This window comes from Rhinatrema bivittatum, chromosome 2 (assembly GCF_901001135.1).
Source record: "Rhinatrema bivittatum chromosome 2, aRhiBiv1.1, whole genome shotgun sequence".
Taxonomy (NCBI): domain Eukaryota; kingdom Metazoa; phylum Chordata; class Amphibia; order Gymnophiona; family Rhinatrematidae; genus Rhinatrema; species Rhinatrema bivittatum.
Window position 1 is genome coordinate 647,505,058 of NC_042616.1, and position 24,414 is coordinate 647,529,471.

At 40.8% G+C, this 24,414-nt stretch overlaps 1 protein-coding gene across 8 annotated transcripts in view; it reads left to right on the plus strand.

The window, feature by feature from the left end:
* The window catches only part of CHD7 (chromodomain helicase DNA binding protein 7), a 509,619-nt gene that overhangs the window by 215,373 nt on the left and 269,832 nt on the right, over positions 1–24,414 (plus strand). For all 8 annotated transcript variants that reach the window (XM_029591355.1, XM_029591364.1, XM_029591363.1 and 5 more), the window contains exon 3: positions 11,123–11,538. In XM_029591355.1, coding sequence (XP_029447215.1) covers positions 11,123–11,538 — 416 coding nt within the window. The remainder of the gene's footprint in view (positions 1–11,122; positions 11,539–24,414) is intronic.

The following is a 24,414-nucleotide window of genomic DNA, read 5'->3' on the forward strand; positions in this document are numbered from 1 at the left end:
TGGTTTCTTCTGTGTTTGAGGGTCTATCTATGTGTTGCATGTGTGACTGAAGTGAGGTATTCCATCAGTGTGTAGTTTCTATAATACCATATAGGTTCCAAGTGTGTCTTGCTTTTTTGCAGGGTTTTCTGGTTGGCACCACAGCAGTGCATGTAAATATAATGTACATATTGTAGGTGATATTTTTACCTCATAAGACTGTGCTTTGAATGTCCTTTTTCATGAAAAATCAATTATAAATGCATAATATTTAATTGTGTGTGAGGAGGGTGTGATGGGGTGGGGGAGGGGGTGCAAGGCTGTAACATTTTCCTGGGGCACCTAATACCCTTGTACTGGCCATGGGTATTGCTGTATAAACATTTAACAGTTTCTCCCAACTCGTGGTGTCATGGGTGAGGGCACAGTTTTTCACTTGGCCATAGGCGCTAAATTGCCTGGCTGTGGCTCTGTTGCACAGAATTTACTAATGAATGTAAATGCACCATGGATCAGCGCAACCCTCAGAATCTATACTCCTACTTGGTCCATCTGCTCTGCTAATCAAAATCTATTGGATATTCCTTACCAAGGGAAGCTCATTTAGTGGAGGCACGTGACAGGGCATTTTCCATCTCTAGCCCGAGAATATGGAATGCTCTCCCCTTTCAGATTCGGGACATCCGGGATATAAAGTCTTTTAAAAAGGCAGCACTCTTCTCTTTAAGGAAGCCTTTGTACATTCTGATTAGCTGATTCACAGCACTGATGGGCCTTCAAGAAGGCCAAACATTGTTTTCTTCTGGCATGTGTTGCATTGTCCGAATATTCTTGGACTGTTTTTTAGATTGTATTGTATTGTTTTTAAATTATGTATGTCTTGATGCAACCTGCCCTGAACATTAGAGGGTGCAGGTAAAAATAAATAAAAATCTTTAAATAAAAATGCACTAATAAAATTGTTTCACAAGGAAATGGCCAACAGGAAGAAATTAGTAGAAATAGCTTGCAGATTGGAAGCAAGAAAACCAATAACCATGATAGAGAAATATTAGCAAAAGCCACTTCTAAACAAGATAATTTCCCTTTTAAGGCATTTATCTTTGCAGCTAGAAAATTCAAGTCAATACTAGTTGAGCAGTTAATACAGAAGGGTGTAAAAATATTTTAAACAAAACTTGGGAACCAACCAAAACTTTTTTAGAAACCAGGAAAACTTTTGCCCTTTCCCATTTCTTTGACTGTTTTGCACTTTTTTTCTGTCTATTTTTTTGCTTTTTTTTCGCTCTTTCTTTTCCTCCTCCTCTCCCTTTCCCTGATTCCCGGGGCAGCATCAGGGCTTCAGCGTGAACACACAGGGCTCTGTTACTCTCTTGGCTAGTGACTGAATGTTAGGCAGCACAGAGCAGCCCTCTGCTTCCTGTTCCAGCCCCTCCCTGCTCAGGCATTGTTCAGGGAACAGGATGGGGGAGAGAGGGTGGTAAGGCTAGTGGACAGCACAGAAGGAGGAAGAGCTACTCCCTCTCCTTTCCTGTTGGGAACAAGAGAGGATGGGTCAGGGGGGGTGAGGGGGTGAGGTTGGAATAGTCAAGAATTCAGTTTTTGTCTGCATATGTCTATTTACGGTATGTGATCTTATTCATTATTTGGGGAGGGTTCTGGGACCATGAGGTATTCGTCTGAATAATGAGTAGTATCTGTGTAGTCCTAATAGGAGTTGTATTACTAATAAGAAGTTTGGAATTGTATCTCGCCTTTCTGTATAATGCCCAAGGAAACTTACAGAATGTTTAGAATTCAGGTGAAATAAGTCCCTGCCCCAAAGGAGGATGTTGCTGTTTGAGTTCTGGAAGTTAGTGCTATTTTTGTATGGCAGATCTGCTATATAGGTTCTGAGTAACATTTGTGTTCACAGTGGGACTGGTGTAATGTAAGGGGAGTGTGTGTATGTTATGTGAGAACAGAACTTGAAATTTTTTTGTGTGATGGCTAGTAAGGGGAAACCTCCTGGGTCAGCCATTTCAGGGATTACCTTTTGACAATGCAGTATTTATAAATGTATGTATTGCTGATATTTTGCAATCTATCCCCCAAAATCACATTTGATATACTCCTCATACTGTGACTTTTTGAAAAATATTTGCATTCCTTTTCATATATGTGTACCCATGAAACAATTAGGGGTTTTGAAAATTGTCTTCCTTCTGTTCAGTTAGGTGTTTTATATAATTGTTCTGGGAATGGAGGTGGTGGAGACGTCATGATGAGTTTAATTATCAACATCTTGGGGTGGAGGGAGGGTAAGGGATTGAAGGCTAATTTTGGGGATGGGGGTGATATTGCTAGGCTGAAGGTTTGCCTAGAGTGCCTAATAATCCCACCAGTGGCTCTGCTTTCCCTTCTCAACCCCCTTCATTTCCAAGCATGTTTCCCCTTGGTCTGGCAATAGGCCCCTGCCTACTCCAGCAGCTGCCATTCCAATGCTCCACAGGCCAGGCCCCAGATTTTAATTGCATAGGCTGGTAGTGTTGAAAACAGCAGTGTGCTTCGCTATTGGGCAGAATCTTATGTTGCAGCAAGATACACTTTTAACTGTGAGAAGAATCAATAATACAATGTACAGTATAACTAAACCACATTCATTGTTTGAATACTTAGTTAAGATAGAACAGGTGAGGAGGCATTTAGTAATAAAAGCATAAACTTTTTTTTAATTTTGTGTATTTTACAGTCTCTGCACAGGTATTGAACTTTTCATACTTTTTAATTTAAAAAATAACTTGTGCTGCTTGTTCCAGTTATCTGTCATTGGTTTTAATGCAAATGATCAAATTGTGAACATTCTGATTACCAGATGTTTGTGTTCACACTGTGTACCACAGAGTTGTTTAAATCAGGTTGATTTAAATTGGTTTTAATTGCCAAGTAGCTATGATTTAAATCATTTTTCTTTTTGAGCTTTTGAAAAAAAAAATTGCTTTTGGATGTTTAGCCTGATCTTCCAAATAATGGTCAAGGTGCCTTGTAACATTATTCGTTCTCAGTACAGGATACAATTTAAATGGGTATAGGGGATAAAGTGAACTTGCTCAGGGTCACAAGAAGGGAGAGAAATGGGATTTGAAACTTGTTTTCCCTGGTTCTCAGCCATTGCTGTAACTACTAGGTCTCTCTTTCCTTTTGGGTTGATAACCATTAAAGCTTGTTTACAAGTAGTCAGTGTCTTTTAGACTTCATTTCTAGACTTGTACATTAATGCTTGCATCATCCTTTCTTTGGTACTTAGAAGATTCTCTGCAACTCAGTGCAAACTATAGATCTGATTTTCAGGATACCCCTAATGACTATGTGCGAGATTTGCATACAGTTGAGTAGATGCATGCAAATATCTCACGCATATTCATTAAAGGGTATCTTGAAAACCAGACTGGCTTGCAGCCCTTGAGATTCGATACCCTTGCTTTAATTCAGCTATGTAATGTTGTCCTCAAGGGCTGCAAACAGGTCTGGAATAAAGGATATTCACAGTAATCCATGAGATTATCAGACATTTAGATTTAAAAATAGATTACCTGGAATATTTTGGTTTCCCTGAAAACCAGACCTCAAAGATGGGAGTTGCACACTTGCTTTGAGTAAACATTTTAATTAAACCATTATGTAGCTTTATATCATTAAGGTCAATAGTTAAGTTTAAAATTTTAGAATATATTTACTGGATAAAAAGCTTTTGATTGCCTGAGGTGTTATCTGAAATTTAATTGACTGTGCAGTTGCATTTTAAAATCATTTTTCACTAAACACATTTTTAAGGCAGTTTTCTATTGAAGTACACATGCAAGAAGACCAAACAAGATTGGGCAGGCTATCCATGTACTGGGACTGATAGTTACTGAACAAATTAGTGTTTTTCTATGGGCAGCAATATAGTTTGCAGTATTTGTAATTTTGATGCCAATCTTAAACCCCACATCTAATTTATACCTAAAAATAAAATATTCAAGTATTTTAAAATTTGTTTTAAAATTCTAGAGATTTGGCCACCTTGGTGAGTAATGCTGTTTGGTAAGTTGCTAAAGGGCACCTTTGTAAATAGCATTTGCTTTAAGGGGAATCTAAAACCTCTGAACTTTTCATTTTAACAATTTAGAAAACCACCTTTCCATAGTATCAGATTGTTTGTTGCATTTTAATCTGTATGTTTTCAGCTTTTTTTTTTTTTTTGTAATCTGAAGAGATTTTAGTGGGTTTGGATAGCAGCATACAGTAGTTCCTCCTGGTTTGTGATGTCATATTGTCTCTGTTTTGTATAAATAGTTAAAAACAAAAAACAGATTTCTTTATTCTTCCACCCCTAAATGTTTGTTAAAAAAAAAAAAAGCCTATTTGATTATTTAAACCCTAAAAATTTGATAACATTATGTTGGATGTATCAATCATTAGAATGTGCAAATCTATTTTATGCTCATTTGACTGCATGGAGGCTATGTAGGGAATCCTGCTAAGTGTGATCACAGAAATACAGTGGTGGTGATGGTTACTGAGACCTCAGTTGGTACTACCCAGCCCTGTTGGGAGGGGGGGGGGGGGGAGGAAATAAGATATAAAGCTTCATTAAAAAGTTAAAGGGGAGGGATTACAACATAACTCCATAATGGGATTTTTTGGAAGACCGCTATTCTAAATGCATAAAGTTAATCCTAAAGGTTAGATTCCAATTAAGTTTCCAATTTTCACAGTCTGCTTTTCTTGCTGGAATTAAGGGGATTCATTCATTATCCACTAAAGACTTCAGTCTCTGGTACCAGGTGGGCAGTGCCAGGAGAGCTGGTAGTAAGCAGGGACTGTTTCTAAAAGTAGTTTAAATAATATAGGGGGTTTTTTTTTTTGTTCAAATACAAAATATCAGTAGGTAGTTGGTGCCAAAAAGAACTCTGACTAAAATTTGACTCATGCAAACAAATTACAAAAGCATTATAGAACAATGATGTCTGACACTTCAAATAAATTAAAATGGACATATGCAACTGTGTGAAAATAGGATCTGCAGAAGGATCATGTGAGATGGAGACTGGGTATCTAAGTGGAAATGTAATGTAACGTGGACAAGTGCAAACACTATAGTATTATAAAAAATGCTGAATTTATAGGACCTTCTTTTCACACTGGGCTATGTGTTGTTTGCTGCTGCTGAATGCATCATATTCACATCGGTGCATTCAGCAGCAGAGAAGAGCATGTAATCCAATTTGATATGAAGGTCCTATAAATTCAGTGCTTTTGATAAAAAAAAAATTGAAGTGCGGGGAATCGTGTTGATAAGATATTTATTCCCCATTATTTGAGGTAATTCATTAAAAATGCAAAGTAATGTGTGTAGAGAAAAATCTCAACTATGGGTACTTGATGCTGAGTTCTGTGTTGTCGCCACCCAGAAAAAGGACAATACCTTGAAATCTTTGGTTTAGTGTGCAGTCATCAAAAAGGCAAATAGAATCTTTTTTACAATCTTTATTAGTATTTATATACTGCTTCCTGCCGTGGCTTGTAGCAATTTACATAAAAAAAAAATACATAATCTTGTAATCACATAAAACAACCTGAAAAGACTATTAGGAATTATTTGGAAAGGAATAAAGAACAAAACCGAGAATATCATAATGCCTTTGCATAGATGCATGGTATGACCGCACCTTGAATATTGTGTGCAGTCCTGGTCACCCCATCTCAAAAAAGACATAGGGGACATAGAAAAGTTCCAAGGTGACAAAAATGATAAAGGGGATGGAAGAACTCCCTTATGGAGAGAGGCTAAACAGATTAGGGTTCTCTAGGCTGGAGAAGAGACTGAGAGGATATTATGTAGATTTGTAAAATCATGAATGGCATGGAACAAGTAAATAGGAAATGGTTATTTACCTTTCAAGCAACACTAGAACGAAGGGAAACTAACAACCAGCAGATTTAAAATAAATTGTATAAAATATTTCCACTCGGTGAACAATCAAGCTATGGAATCTATTGCCAGAGGATGTGATCAAGGTAACTAACATACAGGCCAGTACAGAATGGTGCTCTCGGCCAAGCGTTTCCCACCTGTGTCTGTTACCCCTTATATTTGGAAGGGTAATAGCACCTGGAAAACACGGGGCCAACCTCCCTTAAACTAATATTGCTCATCACATGCAAATGCATGTTGATGAGCCTATTAGTTGCCCAGAATACAGAAAGTAAAATGTGCGGCCAAGCCTGGACTGGCCACTGTCGGAGACAGGATGCTTGGCTCAATGGACCTTGGTCTGACTCAGCATGGCACCACTTCTGTTCTTATGTTAGCAAAGTAACATAGCAGATAATGGCAAACAAAGACTAATTGGCTCATCCAGTCTGCCCAGTTGTTCTGATTATATACTAAGAACATAATCCCAACTTCCAGTCATAGAAGCCTGACCACTTTTAGGATATTGCTTATCCAAGACTGGTTTTTTTTTTGGGGTTTTTTTTTTTGTTGTCTCCGACAGTGGCCAGTCCAGGCTTGGCCGCACATTTTACTTTCTGTATTCTGGGCAACTAACTAATAGGCTCATCAACATGCATTTGCATGTGATGAGCAATATTAGTTTAAGGGAGGTTGGCCCCGTAGAAGACAAGTTCCCATGCTTTAAACGCCAATCTACTAAGATGCAAAAATTTCTGAAAATGGGAGGTCTACTTAAAATGCCCCGAATATGCAGGGATGCCAGCATTTTGGAGTTTATACTGGGTTGTACCTGCATAGGGCCTGTTTGCAAAAACATTTATGAAATGGCCCTATCACGCATAGTAAACTTATGCATGTTGTCAACTAAAATTCTGAGTTAATGAGCCGCAGCAATGCAATATCATACAAAGCAGCTCATTAATTCAGAATTAGGGAAAAAGCAGTGTGCAAAGAAGTCTTTGTGGGCCGGTGTTTGCAAAAAGGTTTCTATGCCTCGATGAGGTGTGCTTATCTTTTTGCAAAGTAGTCCATGAGAAAATTACGGGCATAACTTTTTTCTACCAGGGCTCATTTGCATATGATTCCTGGTAGAAGTTATGTGTGTCCAAACCAGAGTTTATCAAAAATCTTAGCATCTCACATCTGTCTGTGTATCCAACATTAAGCCTCCTCACCCCTCCATGTGTTACCACCAAGCTTTCAATTGTCTAAACAGCTATCAAAACTAGACTATTTTCCAAACATCTGGCCATCTGTGTCCCCCGTGGCCTTGCTGGATGGTACCTGGCCACCACCACCCTACCAGCATCCAACCTGGCTGGTTTCCACCTGGGTAACCCCATAGCTATGGTGTCGCATAGTGAAGATAGAAGTGTGCTCACTAGAAAGACCAGGTGTCTGCAGGATATGTACGGTTGTGTGTGCAGCTGATATTGCTGGACTGGTCTCAAACTTCTGCAAGATGTGCATGTAGCATTATCTAGTGTTTTGAAAATATTTTTGTGTGGGAGGCGGGCAAATGAAGATAATTTTTTTAAAATCTAATAAAAAAAACAAAAAACAAGATGGCTGAATCATTATACACTTCAGCCTAGTAAAAGAAGCAGAAAAGAAACAAATAGATGCTTTCCTATTTATTTACTGTTGTCCTGTTTTCACACTGACCTACTTCCATAGCAGGTTTCTGTTACTAATGCTGTTCATGCATTGCTTTGCATGATTTCTTTGTTTGCTGTTATATAGTGGTCAGCCTGCATGTTCACAGCTTCTGCTGTGTCCAGTGCAACTGACTTAAAGGTGAACTTCTGACTGAAGCAGAGGTGCCTGAGAGCTTTCTTGCCTCATGGTTTTCGCTCGTCTCCGCTTAATGCTGGTCAGGCCTATGTGAATCAGCAGCTAACCTGGCCAACCCTGCATAATTATTTTCATTTTACTTGTCTTTACTTCTGTGACCCAGACCACGCTGGCAGCTGTTAATTTCAGTTTATGAACAGGGAGACTCTTGTTTGTTTTGACTGTTTTAATAAGGTTTGGAGTTGAAGAAGCGGCCTCCTCTGTCCAGGAGTTAAGGACAGAGTTGAGCTATCTGTTGAATCTGTGCATATGAAACGAAAGGCGGAGACAGAATAAATGAACTCAGAAAGTTTGCCCAGCATTAAGGGGCTTCTCGGCTGTTGTCAGTACTCAAGTATGGGTCATATTGGTTCAGTCCCTGTTCAAGCAGCAGAGGCTTTCCCCTGCTTCCCCCAAAACGCGGCCAGTGGATTAGCTTCCACATTCTGTCCATCCTCTTCTTTTACATAACAGGCTCGTTTTATAATAGATGGCTTGGCAAACAAATTTTAAGGCTCTCAAATGTTTGATGTGAAGATGTCAAGTCTTTGGTTTGTTTTTTTTTTTTATAGTCTGCTCCATGAAATATTATTTGCATTAAGTGACCATCTATATGTGTGTAAAAACAAACAAAAAAAAAAGTCCCTAGAAAAATAAAATTCATGTCTTTGGGGAAGTTTGCAGGTTAGTCCTTAACTGCATCAGTTGCATGCACAACCCTTCAAATTTTTTTTTTTTTTTCTAGTGAGCTCATTTCTGTATATTTATTTTCAAGACTTTGAAAGTTACCAAAAGAATATTTTTATGGCTTTTTTTAAAAAACTTTTTACTCTTGAATTCCTTGGAAAGGTTCGACGAGGAACGCCGTCACATGAAACTGTGTAGAGGTGCAGCGGTATGGGCTGCTCTGTAAGATCGCATATTAACGGTATTGATTAATTGTCGGGCACGTAGGCCCCCCCAACGAACAAATATCCACTGTAAAATGAAACAGAATTGCTTTGAAGGCTTGTTGGCGAGGTGACACGACCCAAGTAGGCTGTTGGCAGTGGGAGGGAGAAGTAGGAGCTTTCCAGTTTGTGTGTGTTGCATTTATTTATTTATTTCTCTTTAATTTTCACATGATTAAGAGAGGACCCCATCTGTTCTTCATTAAATGTTTGCCAAAACAAGCTTTTCTCTGCAAGATATGAGGATCTGTGTGGGTCTGGTAAACATGGTAATATTTTCAAGCACCCTTCTCACCTTGTTTCAGAGGCTGACAAAATATGTTTCTGCTGAATATCAAAGAGGATTAATAATACCCCCTTTGTGTTTAATCTTCACTGGTTTCTTCCTCCCTGCCGACCCCCCCCCCCCCTCCCCCAGAAGATTTAATTCTGTGTGAAGATGCTAAATTCTGACCTCATTTATTACTGAGATGGCAGCACCGATGTGCGAGCTAAACTTAAGTTGTGGATTTCTCAATCTTTGTCAGTCTCCAGCCGGTGTGTGTGTGTGTTGTTCCGATTTGCAAAAAGGGAAGCTAGGGCTGTTTCCTCAGGAAGGAAAACCAAAGAACATGAAATCATGAAAGGGGATACCTTAGGATCTTTGTGCAGTCAGAGAGCTTGTCACCATGGTACAAATCAAACATCCACATGAAGATTTCCCCCCCCCCCTTGTTTTTAAGTGTGTGATTTTTTTTTATTTTTTTTTTTTTTTTGTGCAGTTAGCCTTGAAGCTCGCTTAATCAATTTTTACTTTTTTTTAAATTTAAAATCTCTTGGCCAGAATTAGTGACAATATTTAATACAAGGCTGACTCAGTCTTTCTGTAGGTTAGAGAGGGGAAACTTTTTCCGGAAAAGGAGGATCCGAGGAAGGTATTGCCATTTTAAGTGATAGGGTTTATTCCCTTATGGCTGGATCAGGTGTCCAGAGGTCACTGAAGGGGGTAGACATCTAAAGCAGCTAAGGGGATGTGCTTCAGGGAGAGGGAAAAGACAGCTGTCCTTCTGCTCCAAGTAGGAGAGGGATAGTCCCGTCCCCCCCTCTCCTGTTGCAGTTTGGGAAGGTTCTGACCCCCCTCAGGTCTTGGGAATTATTCTAATTGCATCCAAAACACGGGGTATTTAAGATGTCCTTCTGAATGGAAGAAACAGGCTTGTTTCCAGAAGAGTCTAGTGCCCTGTAACCCTTCTACTCCACCTGCTTAAGATGCTGATCTTTCTTTTGCTGAAGTGTTTCTTTGCATTTTGGTACTACTGGATTTATTTTTTTTCTTCAGTAAGCTTTACGTTTTTGTTTCTGAATACGCTTGGCATATGGTCCGCTTGTGTGAATGGATCCCCTTGGGCCTTTACAGCTTTGCTGTTTCGCGTGCAAGAGTCCTGATTCGGAGTTGCAGACAGGTTTTCGTCTACCCCTGCAGCATCCGAAGGTGGCTCCTGGTTTATTTCTGGGAGTGTCTGGGAAAAGGTGTGTGGGGGGGGGGGTTACATTAATGTTTGTGCGTACGGTGACACTTGGTTTGATAAATTTGTAAGTAAATGTAATATTTTGAGCTGTTTGTCTGTGGTGCAGCAGTTCAGCACAGCCTCTCTGCAGTTTTGAAATCTGAATGTATTAGAATAGAAACAGAGATGATGATGATGATGATGGATAGACCACACGGCCTAACAGTTATGCCCATTTTTTTATTTCCTGCTGCAGTACCATGGACTCTCTTTTTTTAATCTCTGCCTTTACCTTTGCTTCTCTGCAACTAAGGATCCTCTGTGCTTCTCTCATGCTTTTTGTGCAGTCTGATCCGGTTTGTCTCTACCAGCTTCATTAAGAGACTGTTTTATACATCCAACACCCTTTCAATAAAGAAATGCCTGTGCTACCATGACTCCTTGTTTTAGAACTTAAAATTTTCACTGAGAAATGCTGTTCTGAAAGTTAAATCCGTCTTAAACTGACACTTTAAAATATAGTTTTCTAGCTCTGCTGTATGCTTTTAAAAAGGCGTATGTTGGATAAAAGCCAAGGGTCGAGCCCCCCACAGTCTCAGAGGGCATAGTACTAAAGTTAGCCCAACAAAAATCCAGTACGATTGAACTTTATCCTCTCCCTTTGCTGCTGACTGTCCCAGAAAGTGTTTTAGTTTGCAGGTACAGAGACGCAGCTGTAAAGGCTTTACTGTGCACTCTTAGATGGCTCCTTTACTCCTTTCTCTGTCGCCAGCATATGTGGAGATTGGAGCATCAGGGGTTTTTTGTTGTTGGTTTTTTTTTTTTTTTTTTAAATCTCACTCGTGTCTTACAATTTTCTCTTTTTTTTCCCCCCCTCTTTTTGTGTATTTCAGCATTCTCCGTCGGAACCCTTTCTAGACAAACCAGTTCCAGATCTGAGCAGGGTTAGTGGACCGAATACTCCGCTGTTGAAAAGCGAGGATTACCTGCTCTCGGTGGACAAACAGACTCCTCAGAAGAAAAAGAAGAAGAAAAACAATCACATTGCTGTGGAGGGTACCAGCAAAGGGTTTGGTCAGGAGGGCCTTCTCCCTGGCGGCCTGGACAGCCAGGAATTCTCCGGCAACTTGTTGGATTGTACCCAGGAAGGGAAAAAGAAAAAAAAGAAACCCAAGACAAAAAAAGAGCCCAGGGAGCTGAAAGAGCCCAAGGAGAAGAAGATCCCCAAAGCCCCCAAGGTCCCCAAAGAGCCGAAGGAAAAGAAAACAAAGCCCACGACGCCAAAACCCAAGAGCAGCAAAAAGAGCAGGTAGGTGTGTTTTTTTTTTTATGCAGCTGTATCGCTGAAGAATGCGGCTACGCCTTTTACAAGAAGCTTCAAGCGTCGAACGTTGCCTCGTATGCTAGAGCCTTTGGTCCTCCAGGACCACAGACAGGTCTGCTTCTCGGAGTAACTGCAATAAGCAAATTAGCTCTTTTTTTCCCCCCCCTTTTTCTTAGATCCTATCTACTCTGACATCTAACAAATAGTCATTGTAAATATCTTGAGAAACAGATCTGTTTGCAGCCCTCGTTGAGGAAGCCCCTGCTCTAAAGGTTGCCCGAGCGTGAATCTGTGTGTGGTTTTTTTTTTTTTTCCCTTTTAATTTTCCTTTTCCAAACAAATCAGAAGCACACGAGAGACTGTGAGCTCTTTCCTCATTCACATTAACTTGTCCTATACCTGTCGTATTGGATGTGGAATTGGGACGGTTATAAATTCACAAAACTTGTAGTGTTGCAGTTTCAGTATAGAGCCCCTCCATTTGCTTCAAAATCTGCACCTTGTGTACAGTATAGTGTGTGTGTATATATTTATTTATTGAGAGAGAGTGAGTCGGCTGCTGGCTGGCTAAGAAAGTTAACCAGATCCAACTTCTCTGGCTAACTCGACCAGTATATTCAGCAGCGCGGGGGGGGGCCACTGATCATTGCCAGTTATCTTAACGTTAGCCTGATAACTTTTAGGACAGCCAAAGAGCAGGTAGTTATCCGGCTACCTTAGTCAAATAATGCTAAAAATTGGGGCTATCCAACTAATTTAGCCAGATAACAGTGATCCACCCAACATACTGGGATAGGATTTTAGCCAGCGGTATCAGGGGCGGTCAGTCCAGTGGGATTTCTAAATGTAAGCATTTGTAAGAGCAAGTGCCAAACGGCCAGACAAATGCAATGACTGGATCTTATGTATACGGGTTTATCGAGCTGAGAGAGAGCCATGCCAGTGTAAGGGAGCTAGGGGGTAGCGTAGCTTTTCTGCAGTGCAACATCTGGGCACTGCACAGTGTTGATTTTAGCAGGGCAAGGCTGGGCTTTCTGGCACTCCCGCAAACTGAACTAAAGTAAAAAGGCAGACCTGAAGTGGACTGCGGCATTTCTCTAAGTCTCCCGGTCCGCAGTTGCCAGCAGTGCGATCGGGGAAAAGCCACCACTGCTGGCAGGGTTCAAACGCTGGTCGACAGGTGTGGCGGAGAGATCAAGTTGCTGCTAGCTATTTCCATATTGTACGTGCCCTCCCACATAAATGCAATTCTTGAGGTTCTTAAAGCCGACAGCCCTTCGAGTACATCATTTTGTATAAACACTCAAAATGTAGTTGAGCACTAGAGGTGGGGGGAGGTGGTAAGACACTGAAAGCTAATTTTTCCATTTGTACGTAAAATTTCCAACAACTGTTTTGAATCGTATCCAAACATCTGAATCTGTTTTTCAAGCTGTGGCCAGTGTTTAGGAAGTATATAACTTCCAGATGGGGCCAAGTCAGAGCTAGTTAATCCAAACCAGCTTGAAAAGGAACAAACTTGTATTTTTATTAGGATTAAAAATATACTTCAGATTAACAAATCAAGTTAACAGTCTGCAAGACTGTTTACTGTACTGCCAAAATGTGTGCTTTTAACCAGACACAGGTGATCCAGGATTGACTTAAACTTCAAGCAGGGTAAGGCCTCAGAAGCTTTGAAACATTAAGCATTGTTACAGAATTAGTCTTTTTTTTTTTTAATGAAAAGTTGTCTCTTTGCCTTTATCTAAGACTTGTAAAACTCTTAAGTCAATTGGGTTGATACCTGCCATAATTAAATAGCCCTGTATTCTGGCAAAATTTTTAATTTTGCTTCAAATGGAGGGCGGGGCCTAAATATAATTCTTTGCTGATTTTTAAAGTCCAGAACGGTGCCTTTAATTGGCAAATAAACCAGATGCCACTTTATCTTCTCCTCTGCATTTCTCATGTGCCAAGCCATTGGTAATGTGACTTGTGAGCAAAGTAGAAGGTTTGCTGAGAAGGGATAGAGTCGAGCTGCAGCCCTACCAGCCAGAATTTTGTTGGAGCCTGGTTAGTTTTAATGGATGTGACTCTGAAATATGTCTGTCATTTCCCTTCTTCCCTCACCAAAGCATTTTTTTTTTTTTGGTGTTTTAAATGTTCTAAGGAAAATACAACAAAGCAAAGAGCAATTCTTGCGAACCTATCAAAAAAAAAATTTTGTGGTCAATACAAAAGGTATCGCCAACTAACTTATATCCTGTTGTCTACCATTTGCTAACCAGTACGTTCATCAATTCAATATCGTAATGTCTTAAACAAATCAAAAAATGTGTTAAGAAACAGGACTGCATCAGCAAGCCAAAGTCAACGTGCTCAGGAAAACCTCACTGAGCCGTCCGGTCTTTTCAATCATCTGCAGCCTGTGTGTAAGAAACACATACCATCCGGTGTTAGATAACATATCAATTTTTATGTGTGTTTTTTCTTTCTTGTTTCTATTTTTCTTATTTTATAGTTTTTATAATTCCCTTTTGTTTCAAATAGGGTAATGATCATGAATCGCTATTTTTCTAAACGACTCATAGGATCAGTGTCCTTCTTTTTACCGGTCAAGATATCCTTCTTTTTACTGTAGCCCAATTTCAATTTCTATGATGTCAAACAATGACAGCGGCTGTGTTTCGCAGCCAACGGCTGCTTCTTCAGGAGTCAGAGGGTTCCGAAATTACACTCTCTTTGAAACGGGACGCGAAGTCTCCAAATGTTCCTCTGTACAGTGCCGGGCTGATTTGTTTAAGACACTACGATATTGAATTGAAGAACATACTGGTTGGCAAATGGTAGACAACAGGATATAAGTTAGTTGGCGATACCTTTTGTATTGACCACTAAGGAAAATACAGCCATTTGTCATCTTTCCACATTCACCTCCTCGTTGAAGCAAAATGAAATGAACTGTCTGTCACTCTGTTAGGTTCTTAAACCAGCATGGTCAGGACTGAGGCAGTTGTGAGTAATGGGGGTTTCCTAATAAAAAAAAATTTCAAATAATGGGGAAGTTTTCTGGATAACAAATCACGAGGCCAACCAATTTTTGGATAATAGTTTTTCCCCCGATAATGGATCAGGGCCCAGAATTTTTGTTCTTGTTAATGGATAAATGGCGCTGTACCGTTCTAGCTAGATTCGTCAGTGCAGCTAGTTAGTTGGCTCGCTCGTCACCTGCCTATAGTGGCAAGACTGCTGCTGAAGGCTTATTTCCTTTTTAGATTGTTAGAATCTGGAACAGGCATAAAAGGTTGAATTAGAACAAGTTTGAAACTTGTATACCGTGGCATCAGTTCAGCCCTAGCTACTCTCCATTCATGCATCTTTCATATATATTCATAATTGCATTACCTTAACATACAAAAACAACTTATCAAAACTGAGTAAATATATTGCATTCACTCACCTCGTGTTTAGATCAGGAAAGACTGAACATTCTGTTACCAAACTCTTTAAGATAGCTCGTTAATAAATGTAAATACTAATTTGGACTTAATACAGAAGACTTCCAAAACACCTCAAGAACTTTCTAATGTTGTTAAATGGACCTTCTATTTATTTGGGGACGATCATATCGCCAACCAATGGCAACTCTAGCGAAGCCAAAGGTTAAATTGTTTAAATTAGTTTGATTAAAACAATGTAACCTTTGACTTTACTAAAATTGGCTTTGCTGGTGATATAATGGTCCCCAAATAAATAAGAAGGTCCATTTAATAACATTATTAGAAAGTTCTTGAGGTGTGTTGGGAGTCTTTTGTATTAACTTTTATAGGTTTCTTCCTAACATCTTGGACTATTGTTATTGGTATAACACTAATTTGGAAACAGGTTTGCAGGGCTGATGTCATTTAAGTAGAATGGGGACAGAGGGAGAAGCACATCCTTTTTGGAAAAGGTAGGGGACTGAGCTGGTGAGTGAGGCTATAACCACAAAAATATAGGAAGAATCTGCAGTGTTTCTCATCCTCTTCCTATTTAAATTTCAAAACTTGTCAATTCCTTTTAGGCTTTCCAATTTTCTAGAATTTGGAATAAATTTGCATTTTAGATTTAATTATTCACTTTTTCCAAATCAAGGCAGGTTATAAAAAGGTATAGTAAGAAGATAAGCTGGGTCAGACTGAAGATCCATTAAGCCTAGCATCCTATTTTCAACAATGGCCAATCTAGGTTTCCTTCTCGACCTGCTATGCTAGTCCAGACAAGTGGGTTGTTCCTCCCTATCGAATAGATGGAGGTAGAAAGCACAGTCGTCCCAGTTACTGACCTGTGGGGCAGTCCAGAAAATTCCTCCGTATTCTCTATCTCCAGCGGATGGTAGGATGTGTTGGTGGTGCAGCAAGATTTTTTTCTGACAAGGCTGCCTAGCCCTTGAAGTTGGAGTAACGCAGCAGTATTCTGGTGTCTTGGGCAGACCAGGTTCCTAGTTTTCTAATACCAAGGTAGTGTGCCCGTTCAGATGGTCCCAGTCCCAGTGGGCTTTGGTTGAGCCTGAAGTGTTTGAGTTGACAGATTAAAAAAAACAACCAATGGAGTATCTTTTGAGCTTGCCACCACCTCCTTCCTCTTTTCTCCTTCTTCTGGCTTCTCTACATTTAAAGATTTAAGAAAAAAAGAAAAGGAAACAGGAGAGCAACTCTGGAATAACTAGAAGCTCTTTTTGTGCAACCAGTATTGTCAAATTGAGAGTAAGTTCCTTTGAGTTTAGGGAGTGATCTCCTTCAGTAACACTCTGATTTGACTGTCCATGCTCCTGATGGAGAAGGAAAAGGGTCGGTGCTCAGCTTCCGGCTACAAGTGTGCTGCTTCCGCTTCGAGAATTTTTGTGTGTGGGTTGCCTCAAAACCGGAGGAGTGCCTGGGAAGAGTTCTAAGGCCTTCGTTTCTATATCAGCAGGGCTGGCCCTAAAAATTTCAGAAGACAAACCAGAAGCTCCTGAATGGAATCCTGTTAAGATCTGTGTAAGTCCCCTAAGACTTTTCCCCTTCACTCAGGTGGAAAAAAATAGTGATGGAGGAATGGGAATCTCCAGATTCTGGGCTCAAACTTTTTAATAAGTTGTATCTGCTGCTACAGAAGCCATCTCAGTGCTTGTTCTTGATGCCCAGAGTGGATGTGCTGGTTTCAGCGGTTACAAGGAGAACTATTCCTTTAGAAGGTGGCACTTCTCTTAAGGGTCTTCAGGAGGCTTGAGATTCCTCTTAAATACATGTTTACTACTTCTGCATTGTCAATACAATTAGCAAATTATGGTGGATCCAGCTCTTCTCACTGGGTCCAACAATTTCCTGAAGGGGACAAGGCTGTTTGCCTGGAGTCAGCTGCAGCCTTCATTGTGATGCCTTCTATGATCTTATAAGGATTTTATCTTGCTCAATTGCCTCATTGGTTTCTGCTAGGAGACTCTTGTGGCTAAGGCATTGGGTAGTGGTTTTATGGATGAAGACCATCTGTGTAAATTTCCTTTCAAGAGGACCTAGCTCAGTTGGTGAAAGATTTCGGAGATCCTAAATCTAATAGGCTCCTGGAAGATAGGGTTATACTTTTTGTTAGGCCAACGGAGACCGGCCTCAGTATCTTGATATCAGGAGGCAGATTAGGCAGCCAGTCAGTTTCTCAGCCCTTTTGATATAGGGGCAGGAACCAATCCTTTCTTGGCCCAAGGAAGTCTAGGCCAGACTCTACAGCCTTCTCTGCAGCCAGCAGAGCCTCCCAATGAAGTCAGGCATGTTCACACTCTGGTGTTGCCTGTAGGTATCTGCCTGCAGCAGTTCTACCAGGAGTGGACCCACATAACTGTAGAACAGTGGATCTTGAAATTTATTCAGCACAACTATGCTCTAGAGTAAGTAGCTCCAGTATTCAATACCTTTATGGTTTCTCCTTAAACCTCAGCTGTCAAAAAGGATAGCAGTACAGACCACACGCCAGAGATTACAGCTGTTAAGGGCAGTGGTTCCAATTCCGCTACAAGCTCAAAGTCTAGTACACTATTCTACCATTTTGCAGTTCCAAGAAGGATGGCTTTCACAGACTGATTCTCAATCTGAAGGGGTAAACACCAGCCTTCAAGTCTCCCGTTTCAGTATGGAGACTCTTCACTCAGTTCTTGTGGTACGGAAAGGCAAATTTCTCGCTTCTTTGGATTTGTCAGAGGTGTATTTACACATCTCGATAAGGGAGGACCATCCTTTGGGTTAGTAACAGTTCCAAGAACTTTTACCAAGGTAATTTTGGTGGTAGCTGCTTGTCTGAAGAAAGAAGGGATTATAGTTCACCCTTATCTGGACAATTGGCTCATAACTTCTTGAAAAGATTTGGATTTATCAGAGCCTCCAACAGTTGTCCAGCTGCTAAAAAAAAAAAATGAGGGCTCTGGGTGCTCAATCTTACAAACAGCAACCGTGCACTTCTCAATATCTGGAATATCTAGGGGCTCAATTTGATATGAAAAAATGTTGTGCTTACTTGATCCATAAGAGATTTACTAAGATTATAGAGTCAACGGCAGAGCTTCTCCCTTCTCAGTACTCCCAGAGTTTGAGATTACCTGCAGTTACTCAGGTCAATGGCTGCTGCCTTGCATCTCATTCCCTGGGCCAGAGCTCACATGTGTTTTCTACAGACTATGCCACTCTCCCATTGGTCACCCCAGTCTCAAGATTTTGAGCTCTGTCTTTCTCTCACTACTATGGTGAAAGACACTGTTGCCTAAGAATTTGTTAGAGTGTGGCTCTGGGACCTCCCTCATAGATAGGTTCACATATGTGATGAGAAATATCAGGGTGGAGAGCAATTTATCTGGATCAGGTAGCTCGGGGACTCTGGTCTTAGGAGGAAACCTCCTGGTCTATCAAACGTTTGCAAACCAGCATAAGCCTAACTCTGTTGCAGTTTCTTCCCTTAGTTCAGGGAAAAGGGATAAGTGTTCTCTGACAATGCAACTGCAGTCATGTGTGTGTGAACAAACAAGGAAGCATTTGGAGTCTGAGAGTTTCAGAAGAAACAACTCTTCTCGCTGGGTAGAAGAGAACTTCACTCAATTTTCAGCAGCACAAATTGCAGGCCAGGAGAATGTTCAGGTGAATTTTATGAGCAGGAACATTTTGGGTCCAGGAGAATGGGAACTCAGTCATACTGTATTTCAGATGATTATGGGCCATTTGGGTCTTCCACAAGTAGATCTCATGGTGACACACAGGATAACCAAGGCCCTCAGATTATTCGTTGACACAGGGAAGTTGGATCTGAAGGCATAGATGCTCTAGTCCATATTTGGCCAAGAGGGTTTTGCTGTATGTATTTCCTCTGTGGCCTTTAACAGGGAAAAGGTTGAGAAGGTTAGAGAGAGAACCAGTCCAAATGTTCTGGACTGGCCGAACAGACCCTGGTTTGCAGATCTAGTATGACTGTAAGAACATGCCATACTGGATCAGACCAAGGGTCCATCAAGCCCAGCATCCTGTTTCCAACAGTGGCCAATCCAGGCCAAAAGAACCTGGCAAGTACCCAAAAACTAAGTCTATCCCATGCTACTGTTGCTAGTAATAGCAGTGGCTATTTTCTAAGTCAACTTAATTAATAGCAGGTAATGGACTTCTCCTCCAAGAACGTATCCAATCCTTTTTTAAACACAGCTACACTAACTGCACTAACCACAACCTCTGGCAACAAATTCCAGAGTTTAATTGTGCATTGAGTGAAAGAACTTTCTCAGATTAGTTTTAAATGTGCCCCATGCGAACTTCATGGAGTGCCCCCTAGTCTTTCTATTATCCGAAAGAGTAAATAACTGATTCACATTTACTTGTTCTAGACCTCTTATGATTTTAAAGACCTCTATCCTATCCCCCCCTTAGCTGTCTCTTCTCCAAGCTGAACAGCCCTAACCTCTTTAACCTTTTCTCATAGGGAGCTGTTCCACCCTCTTTATCATTTTGTTCGCCCTTCTCTGTACCTTCTCCATCGCAACTATATCTTTTTTGAGATGCGGCAACCAGAATTGTACACAGTACTCAATGTGCGGCCTCACCAGGGAGCGATAGAGGCATTATGACATTTTCCGTTTTATTCACCAATCCTTTCCTAATAATTCCTAACATTCTGTTTGCTTTTTTGACTGCTGCAGCACACTGAGCTGACTATTTCAAAGTATTATCCACTATGATGCCTAGATCTTTTTCCTGGGTGGTAGCTCCTAATATGGACCCTAACATTGTGTAACTACAGCAAGGGTTATTTTTCCCTATATGCAACACCTTGCACTTATCCACATTAAATTTCATCTGCCATTTGGATGCCCAATCTTCCAGTCTCGCAAGGTCTTTCTGCAATTTATCACAATCCGCTTGTGATTTAACTACTCTGAATAATTTTGTATCATCTGCAAATCTGATTACCTCACTCGCATTTTCCTTTCCAGATCATTTATAAATATATTGAAAAGTACCAGTCCAAGTACAGATCCCTGAGGCACTCAGATTTGCTGCTGAGGTTTTCTTCTCCCTTTTTGCTTACTATTTGGCTCTTGAGAGGTTGCAAATTGCGACAGACTATTCCTCTTCCATAATTTGTATGCTGTTGAGAGCTTATAAGAGGTCTACTTCTGTGGCCTATATCAGTCTGGATTATTGAGGCATTTTGCAATGTGTTCAGTTTCTCATGGCAGACTGTTTGTCATTTTTACCTTTCTCCAGCAGGGTTTGGATAAAAGTGTTTGCTTTGAATTCACTGCAGGTTGCACTTATTTTCTGTTATAGAGGTCCTGACAGCAGTGGCTTCTTTTCAGTGGGTGGGTGGGGGATTAAGAGACTACGAACTTTCTTAAGACCAGTGATTTCTTCATGGGACCTTAATTTGGTTCTCATTTACTAAGCATTTTTCTCATAGACAAAAAATGAGAGAAAAGCCTTAGTAAATCAGGCCCTAAGTTTGTACTTAAGGAATCAGGAGACAGTGACTTGCTCAAGGTCACAAGAAGAATTGGTGGGAGAAGTGGGATTTGAACTCTGGCTTTCCTGGTTCTCAGTCTGCTGCTCAAATCTCTACATTATTCCTTTCCTAGATGTAACCCGATTTTGTCCACTGTTGCACCTGATCCTGAGATTTTTGTAAGGCTTACTTGCAGTTGTTAAGAACATAAGGTATGCCATACTGAGTCAGACCAAGGGTCCATCAGTGGCCAGTCCAAGTCACAAGTACCTGGCAAGTACCCAAACATTAAATAAATCTCAAGCTACTATTGCTTATTAATTAATAGCAGTTTATGGACTTCTTCTCTAGGAACTTGTCCAAACCTTTTTCAAACCCATTTACAATAACTACTGTAACCACATCCTCTGGCAATGAATTCCAGAGCTTAACTATGCACTGAGTGTGAATTTTCTTCGATTCATTTTTAGTGAGCTGTGTGTTAACTTCATGGAGTGCCCCCTAGTCCTTCTATTATCTGAGAGAGTAAATAACCAATTTACATTAACTTGTTCAAGGCCTTTCATGACTTTGTAGACCTCAATCATATCCCCTCTTAGTTTCTTTTCCAAACTGAAAAGCCCTAACTTCCTTAGCCTTTCCTCTTAGGGCAGCTGTTTCATTCATTTATTTATTTATTTGTTATCACGCCGGTTTACAGAGCGACCGAGGAGTCTATTGGTGTAGACTTCTTGTTTTACATTAGTACATTTTGACATTTAGGATTGGACCAACACATTTTACGTTGAACTTTGTAACATTTTGTACTGAACGTGAGGGCATATTACATTGAACTTTGTAGTCTTATGTAGTGAGACTTTGACGTTGTGCATTGAAAGTTTATAGTGTAACAGTTGGTCAGCGGGAGGTTATTCTAGAGGTATGGAAGACTGTTTATGAATTTGCATCGGGAGTGGTATGAGGGTTTGGTTTTTGGGGGTTGATCCTAATGTGTGGTTATGCAGATCTGATGTGGGTGATTGGGGGGGGGGAGTGGGAGGTGAATTGGGGGGGGGGGGAAGCAAGTGTTCATGTGTTGGGTGGTGGGTAATGGGTGGTTGTTGGATATGCTTTTTTGAAGAGCCATGTTTCAAGGTTGGTTGCTTTTTTGAAGAGCCATGTTTCAAGGTTGGAATTGGTGTATTTACAAAATACACAAATTCCAATTCAACCCTAAAGTGCTATACGATTACGTTACCTCACTCACCAAGTCTGCAGCTCCTGACATACCAGACGACGTAGCCAAATCCAAATGTGAAGAACTTGCCACATTCTTCCAAACCAAAACAGACAAGCTGCTATCCAAATTCACTTCCGCTCCTACTCCCCTCAATCACTTTGAACTTGACCGCAACCAAACAAAGATTAGCAATAACACTAAAATTCTCTCCTCTCTAGACTGCACCTCAACACTAGAAATAGAAACCCTTATCAAGAAAGCCAAACCCTCCACCCACCCATCTGACACAATACCCACTAAACATCTACTCACTATACCGAACCTTATCGCCAAACCCTTAACAAATATCATTAACCTGTCCATCAACTCTGGACAAGTACCTGTTCCCCTTAAACAGGCAATTGTCAAACCTATTCTTAAGAAGCCCAAACTCGACCCCTCTGATCTAGCTAATTATCGCCCCATTTCCAATTTGCCTTTCATTTCTAAACTCCTGGAAAAAACCGTCAACAAACAACTCACAGAATACCTCGCCTCCGCGCAGTACGGGTTCCGGAAATCCCACAGTACTGAGACCCTCTTACTCTCCCTTTCAGACCACATTCTTAAAGGATTTGAGAAAAGGCAAGAATATAAGATTGCCCTTCTCGACATCTCTTCTGCATTTGACACCATCAGTCATCCCATTCTCCTACAGCGGTTAACAGAAATTGGCATTACAGGTGTTGCCCACAACTGGTTCAGTTCCTACCTCAGTAACAGAAATTTCAAAATCCAACTAGGAAATCACGCTTCCAAAGCCATCCCCCTCAATCAAGGTGTCCCACAAGGTTCGTCCCTTTCCTCAACCCTCTTCAATATCTACATCTTACCCCTCTGTTACCTCCTGTCTAGCCTCAATCTCCCCCACTATGTGTACGCTGATGATGTTCAGTTACTCATACCCATCACTGACTCTCTATCGAAAACCATGGATATCTGGAATGACACCCTCCAATCTATAAACACTCTCCTATCTTCCATCCACTTAGCTCTTAACACAACTAAAACTGAAATCATGTTCATCTCACCCCAAAATCATCCGAACCCCCCCCCCTTCTTTCTCATATCCCATTTGCTCAACAAGTCCGTGATCTGGGAATCATCCTCGATGGTCACTTCATGCTGAAGAAATTTATCAGTAACATACTAAAAGACGGCTTCTTTAAACTTCACACTCTGAAAAAACTTAAACCCTTACTACATCCCCCCGATTTCCGTACAGTACTCCAAACTACCATCTTCGCCAAAACAGACTACTGCAATTCCCTCCTCCTCGGCCTACCGTACAACGCCATCCATCCCATTCAAATACTGCAAAACACAACAGCCCGGATTTTGACTAATTCACGCAAACATGACCATATTACACCTGTATTAAAAGATCTGCATTGGCTTCCAATAGCATCCCGTATACAATATAAGGCTCTCTCTCTTGTCCACAAGGCCTTATACAATCCTGAAATGAACTGGTTTAATGAATCCTTCCGCCTCCACCAAACTAACAAGCCCACTAGACACCCACATCTTGCCACCATGCCCACCGCTTCTCCCAAACTCTACAAACTAACCTCCACGAGAGCCCGTGCGCTATCGATCGCTGGTCCGACTCTCTGGAACACAATGCCAGTCGACCTACGGCAAGAAGAATGCCTAAAAACTTTCAAGCGGAAACTTAAGACCTGGCTTTTCACTAAAGCATACACCTAACTCCCCCTATCTCTCTCCACTGTGCTACCCTCCCCTCCTTTCCTTCCCCACCCCTCCCTCCCTTCTCCCCCTTCTCTCTCCGTAGTCTGCCCAAATTTATATTTTATTTTATCTCCCATTAATGTACATATTGTATATACTTGCAAATCTTGTTTATAATACTAATGCTATACTCCCTTTATCTCCCCCCCCATTACTCACTTGTTCTCTTGTTAATATGTTATATTTGTTTGATGTAAAGCGCCACCCCAGGCGTCTGTTTGCGTTTCACTGTGAACCGATGTGATATCTTTGATGAATGTCGGTATATAAAAATTTTAAATAAATAAATAAATAAATAAGGTTCTTTTTGAATGATTGGGTTGTGGGGTTGAGCCTAAGTTGAGGTGGTAGGCTGTTCAAGAGTGTTGGGCCTACCACAGTTATGGATCGTTCCCTTGCTGAGGTTAAGTGGGCCATTTTTGGTGATGGTGTAGGGATGAGTCCAGTGTTAGTGGATCGGAGTGCTCTCTGGGTGGCTTGAAAATGAAGGGCTGGGCTTAGCCAGTTGAATTTTTCAGTGTATAGTGCTTTGTGTATGAGTGTTAGAACTTTATATTGAATTCTTTGTTTTATGGGTAGCCAGGTTTTTGAGGATTGGTGAGATGTGTTCAGACCTTTTGGTGTTTGAGAGTGTTCTTGCTGCTGCATTTTGGAGCAGTTGTAGTGGCCTGAGAGAATTGGATGGTAGGTCCAGGAGTAGGGTATTACAATAGTTGAGTTTAGAGAATAGCAGGGCTTGGAGTACTGTTCTGTAATCTTGGGTGTAGAGAAGTGGTTTGATTTTTTTTGAGGATTTGCAGTTTGAAGAAACCATCCTTTATTATTGAGCTGATGTGGTTTTTCATGTTGAGTTCATTATCCACATATCAATTGGGTTGCCC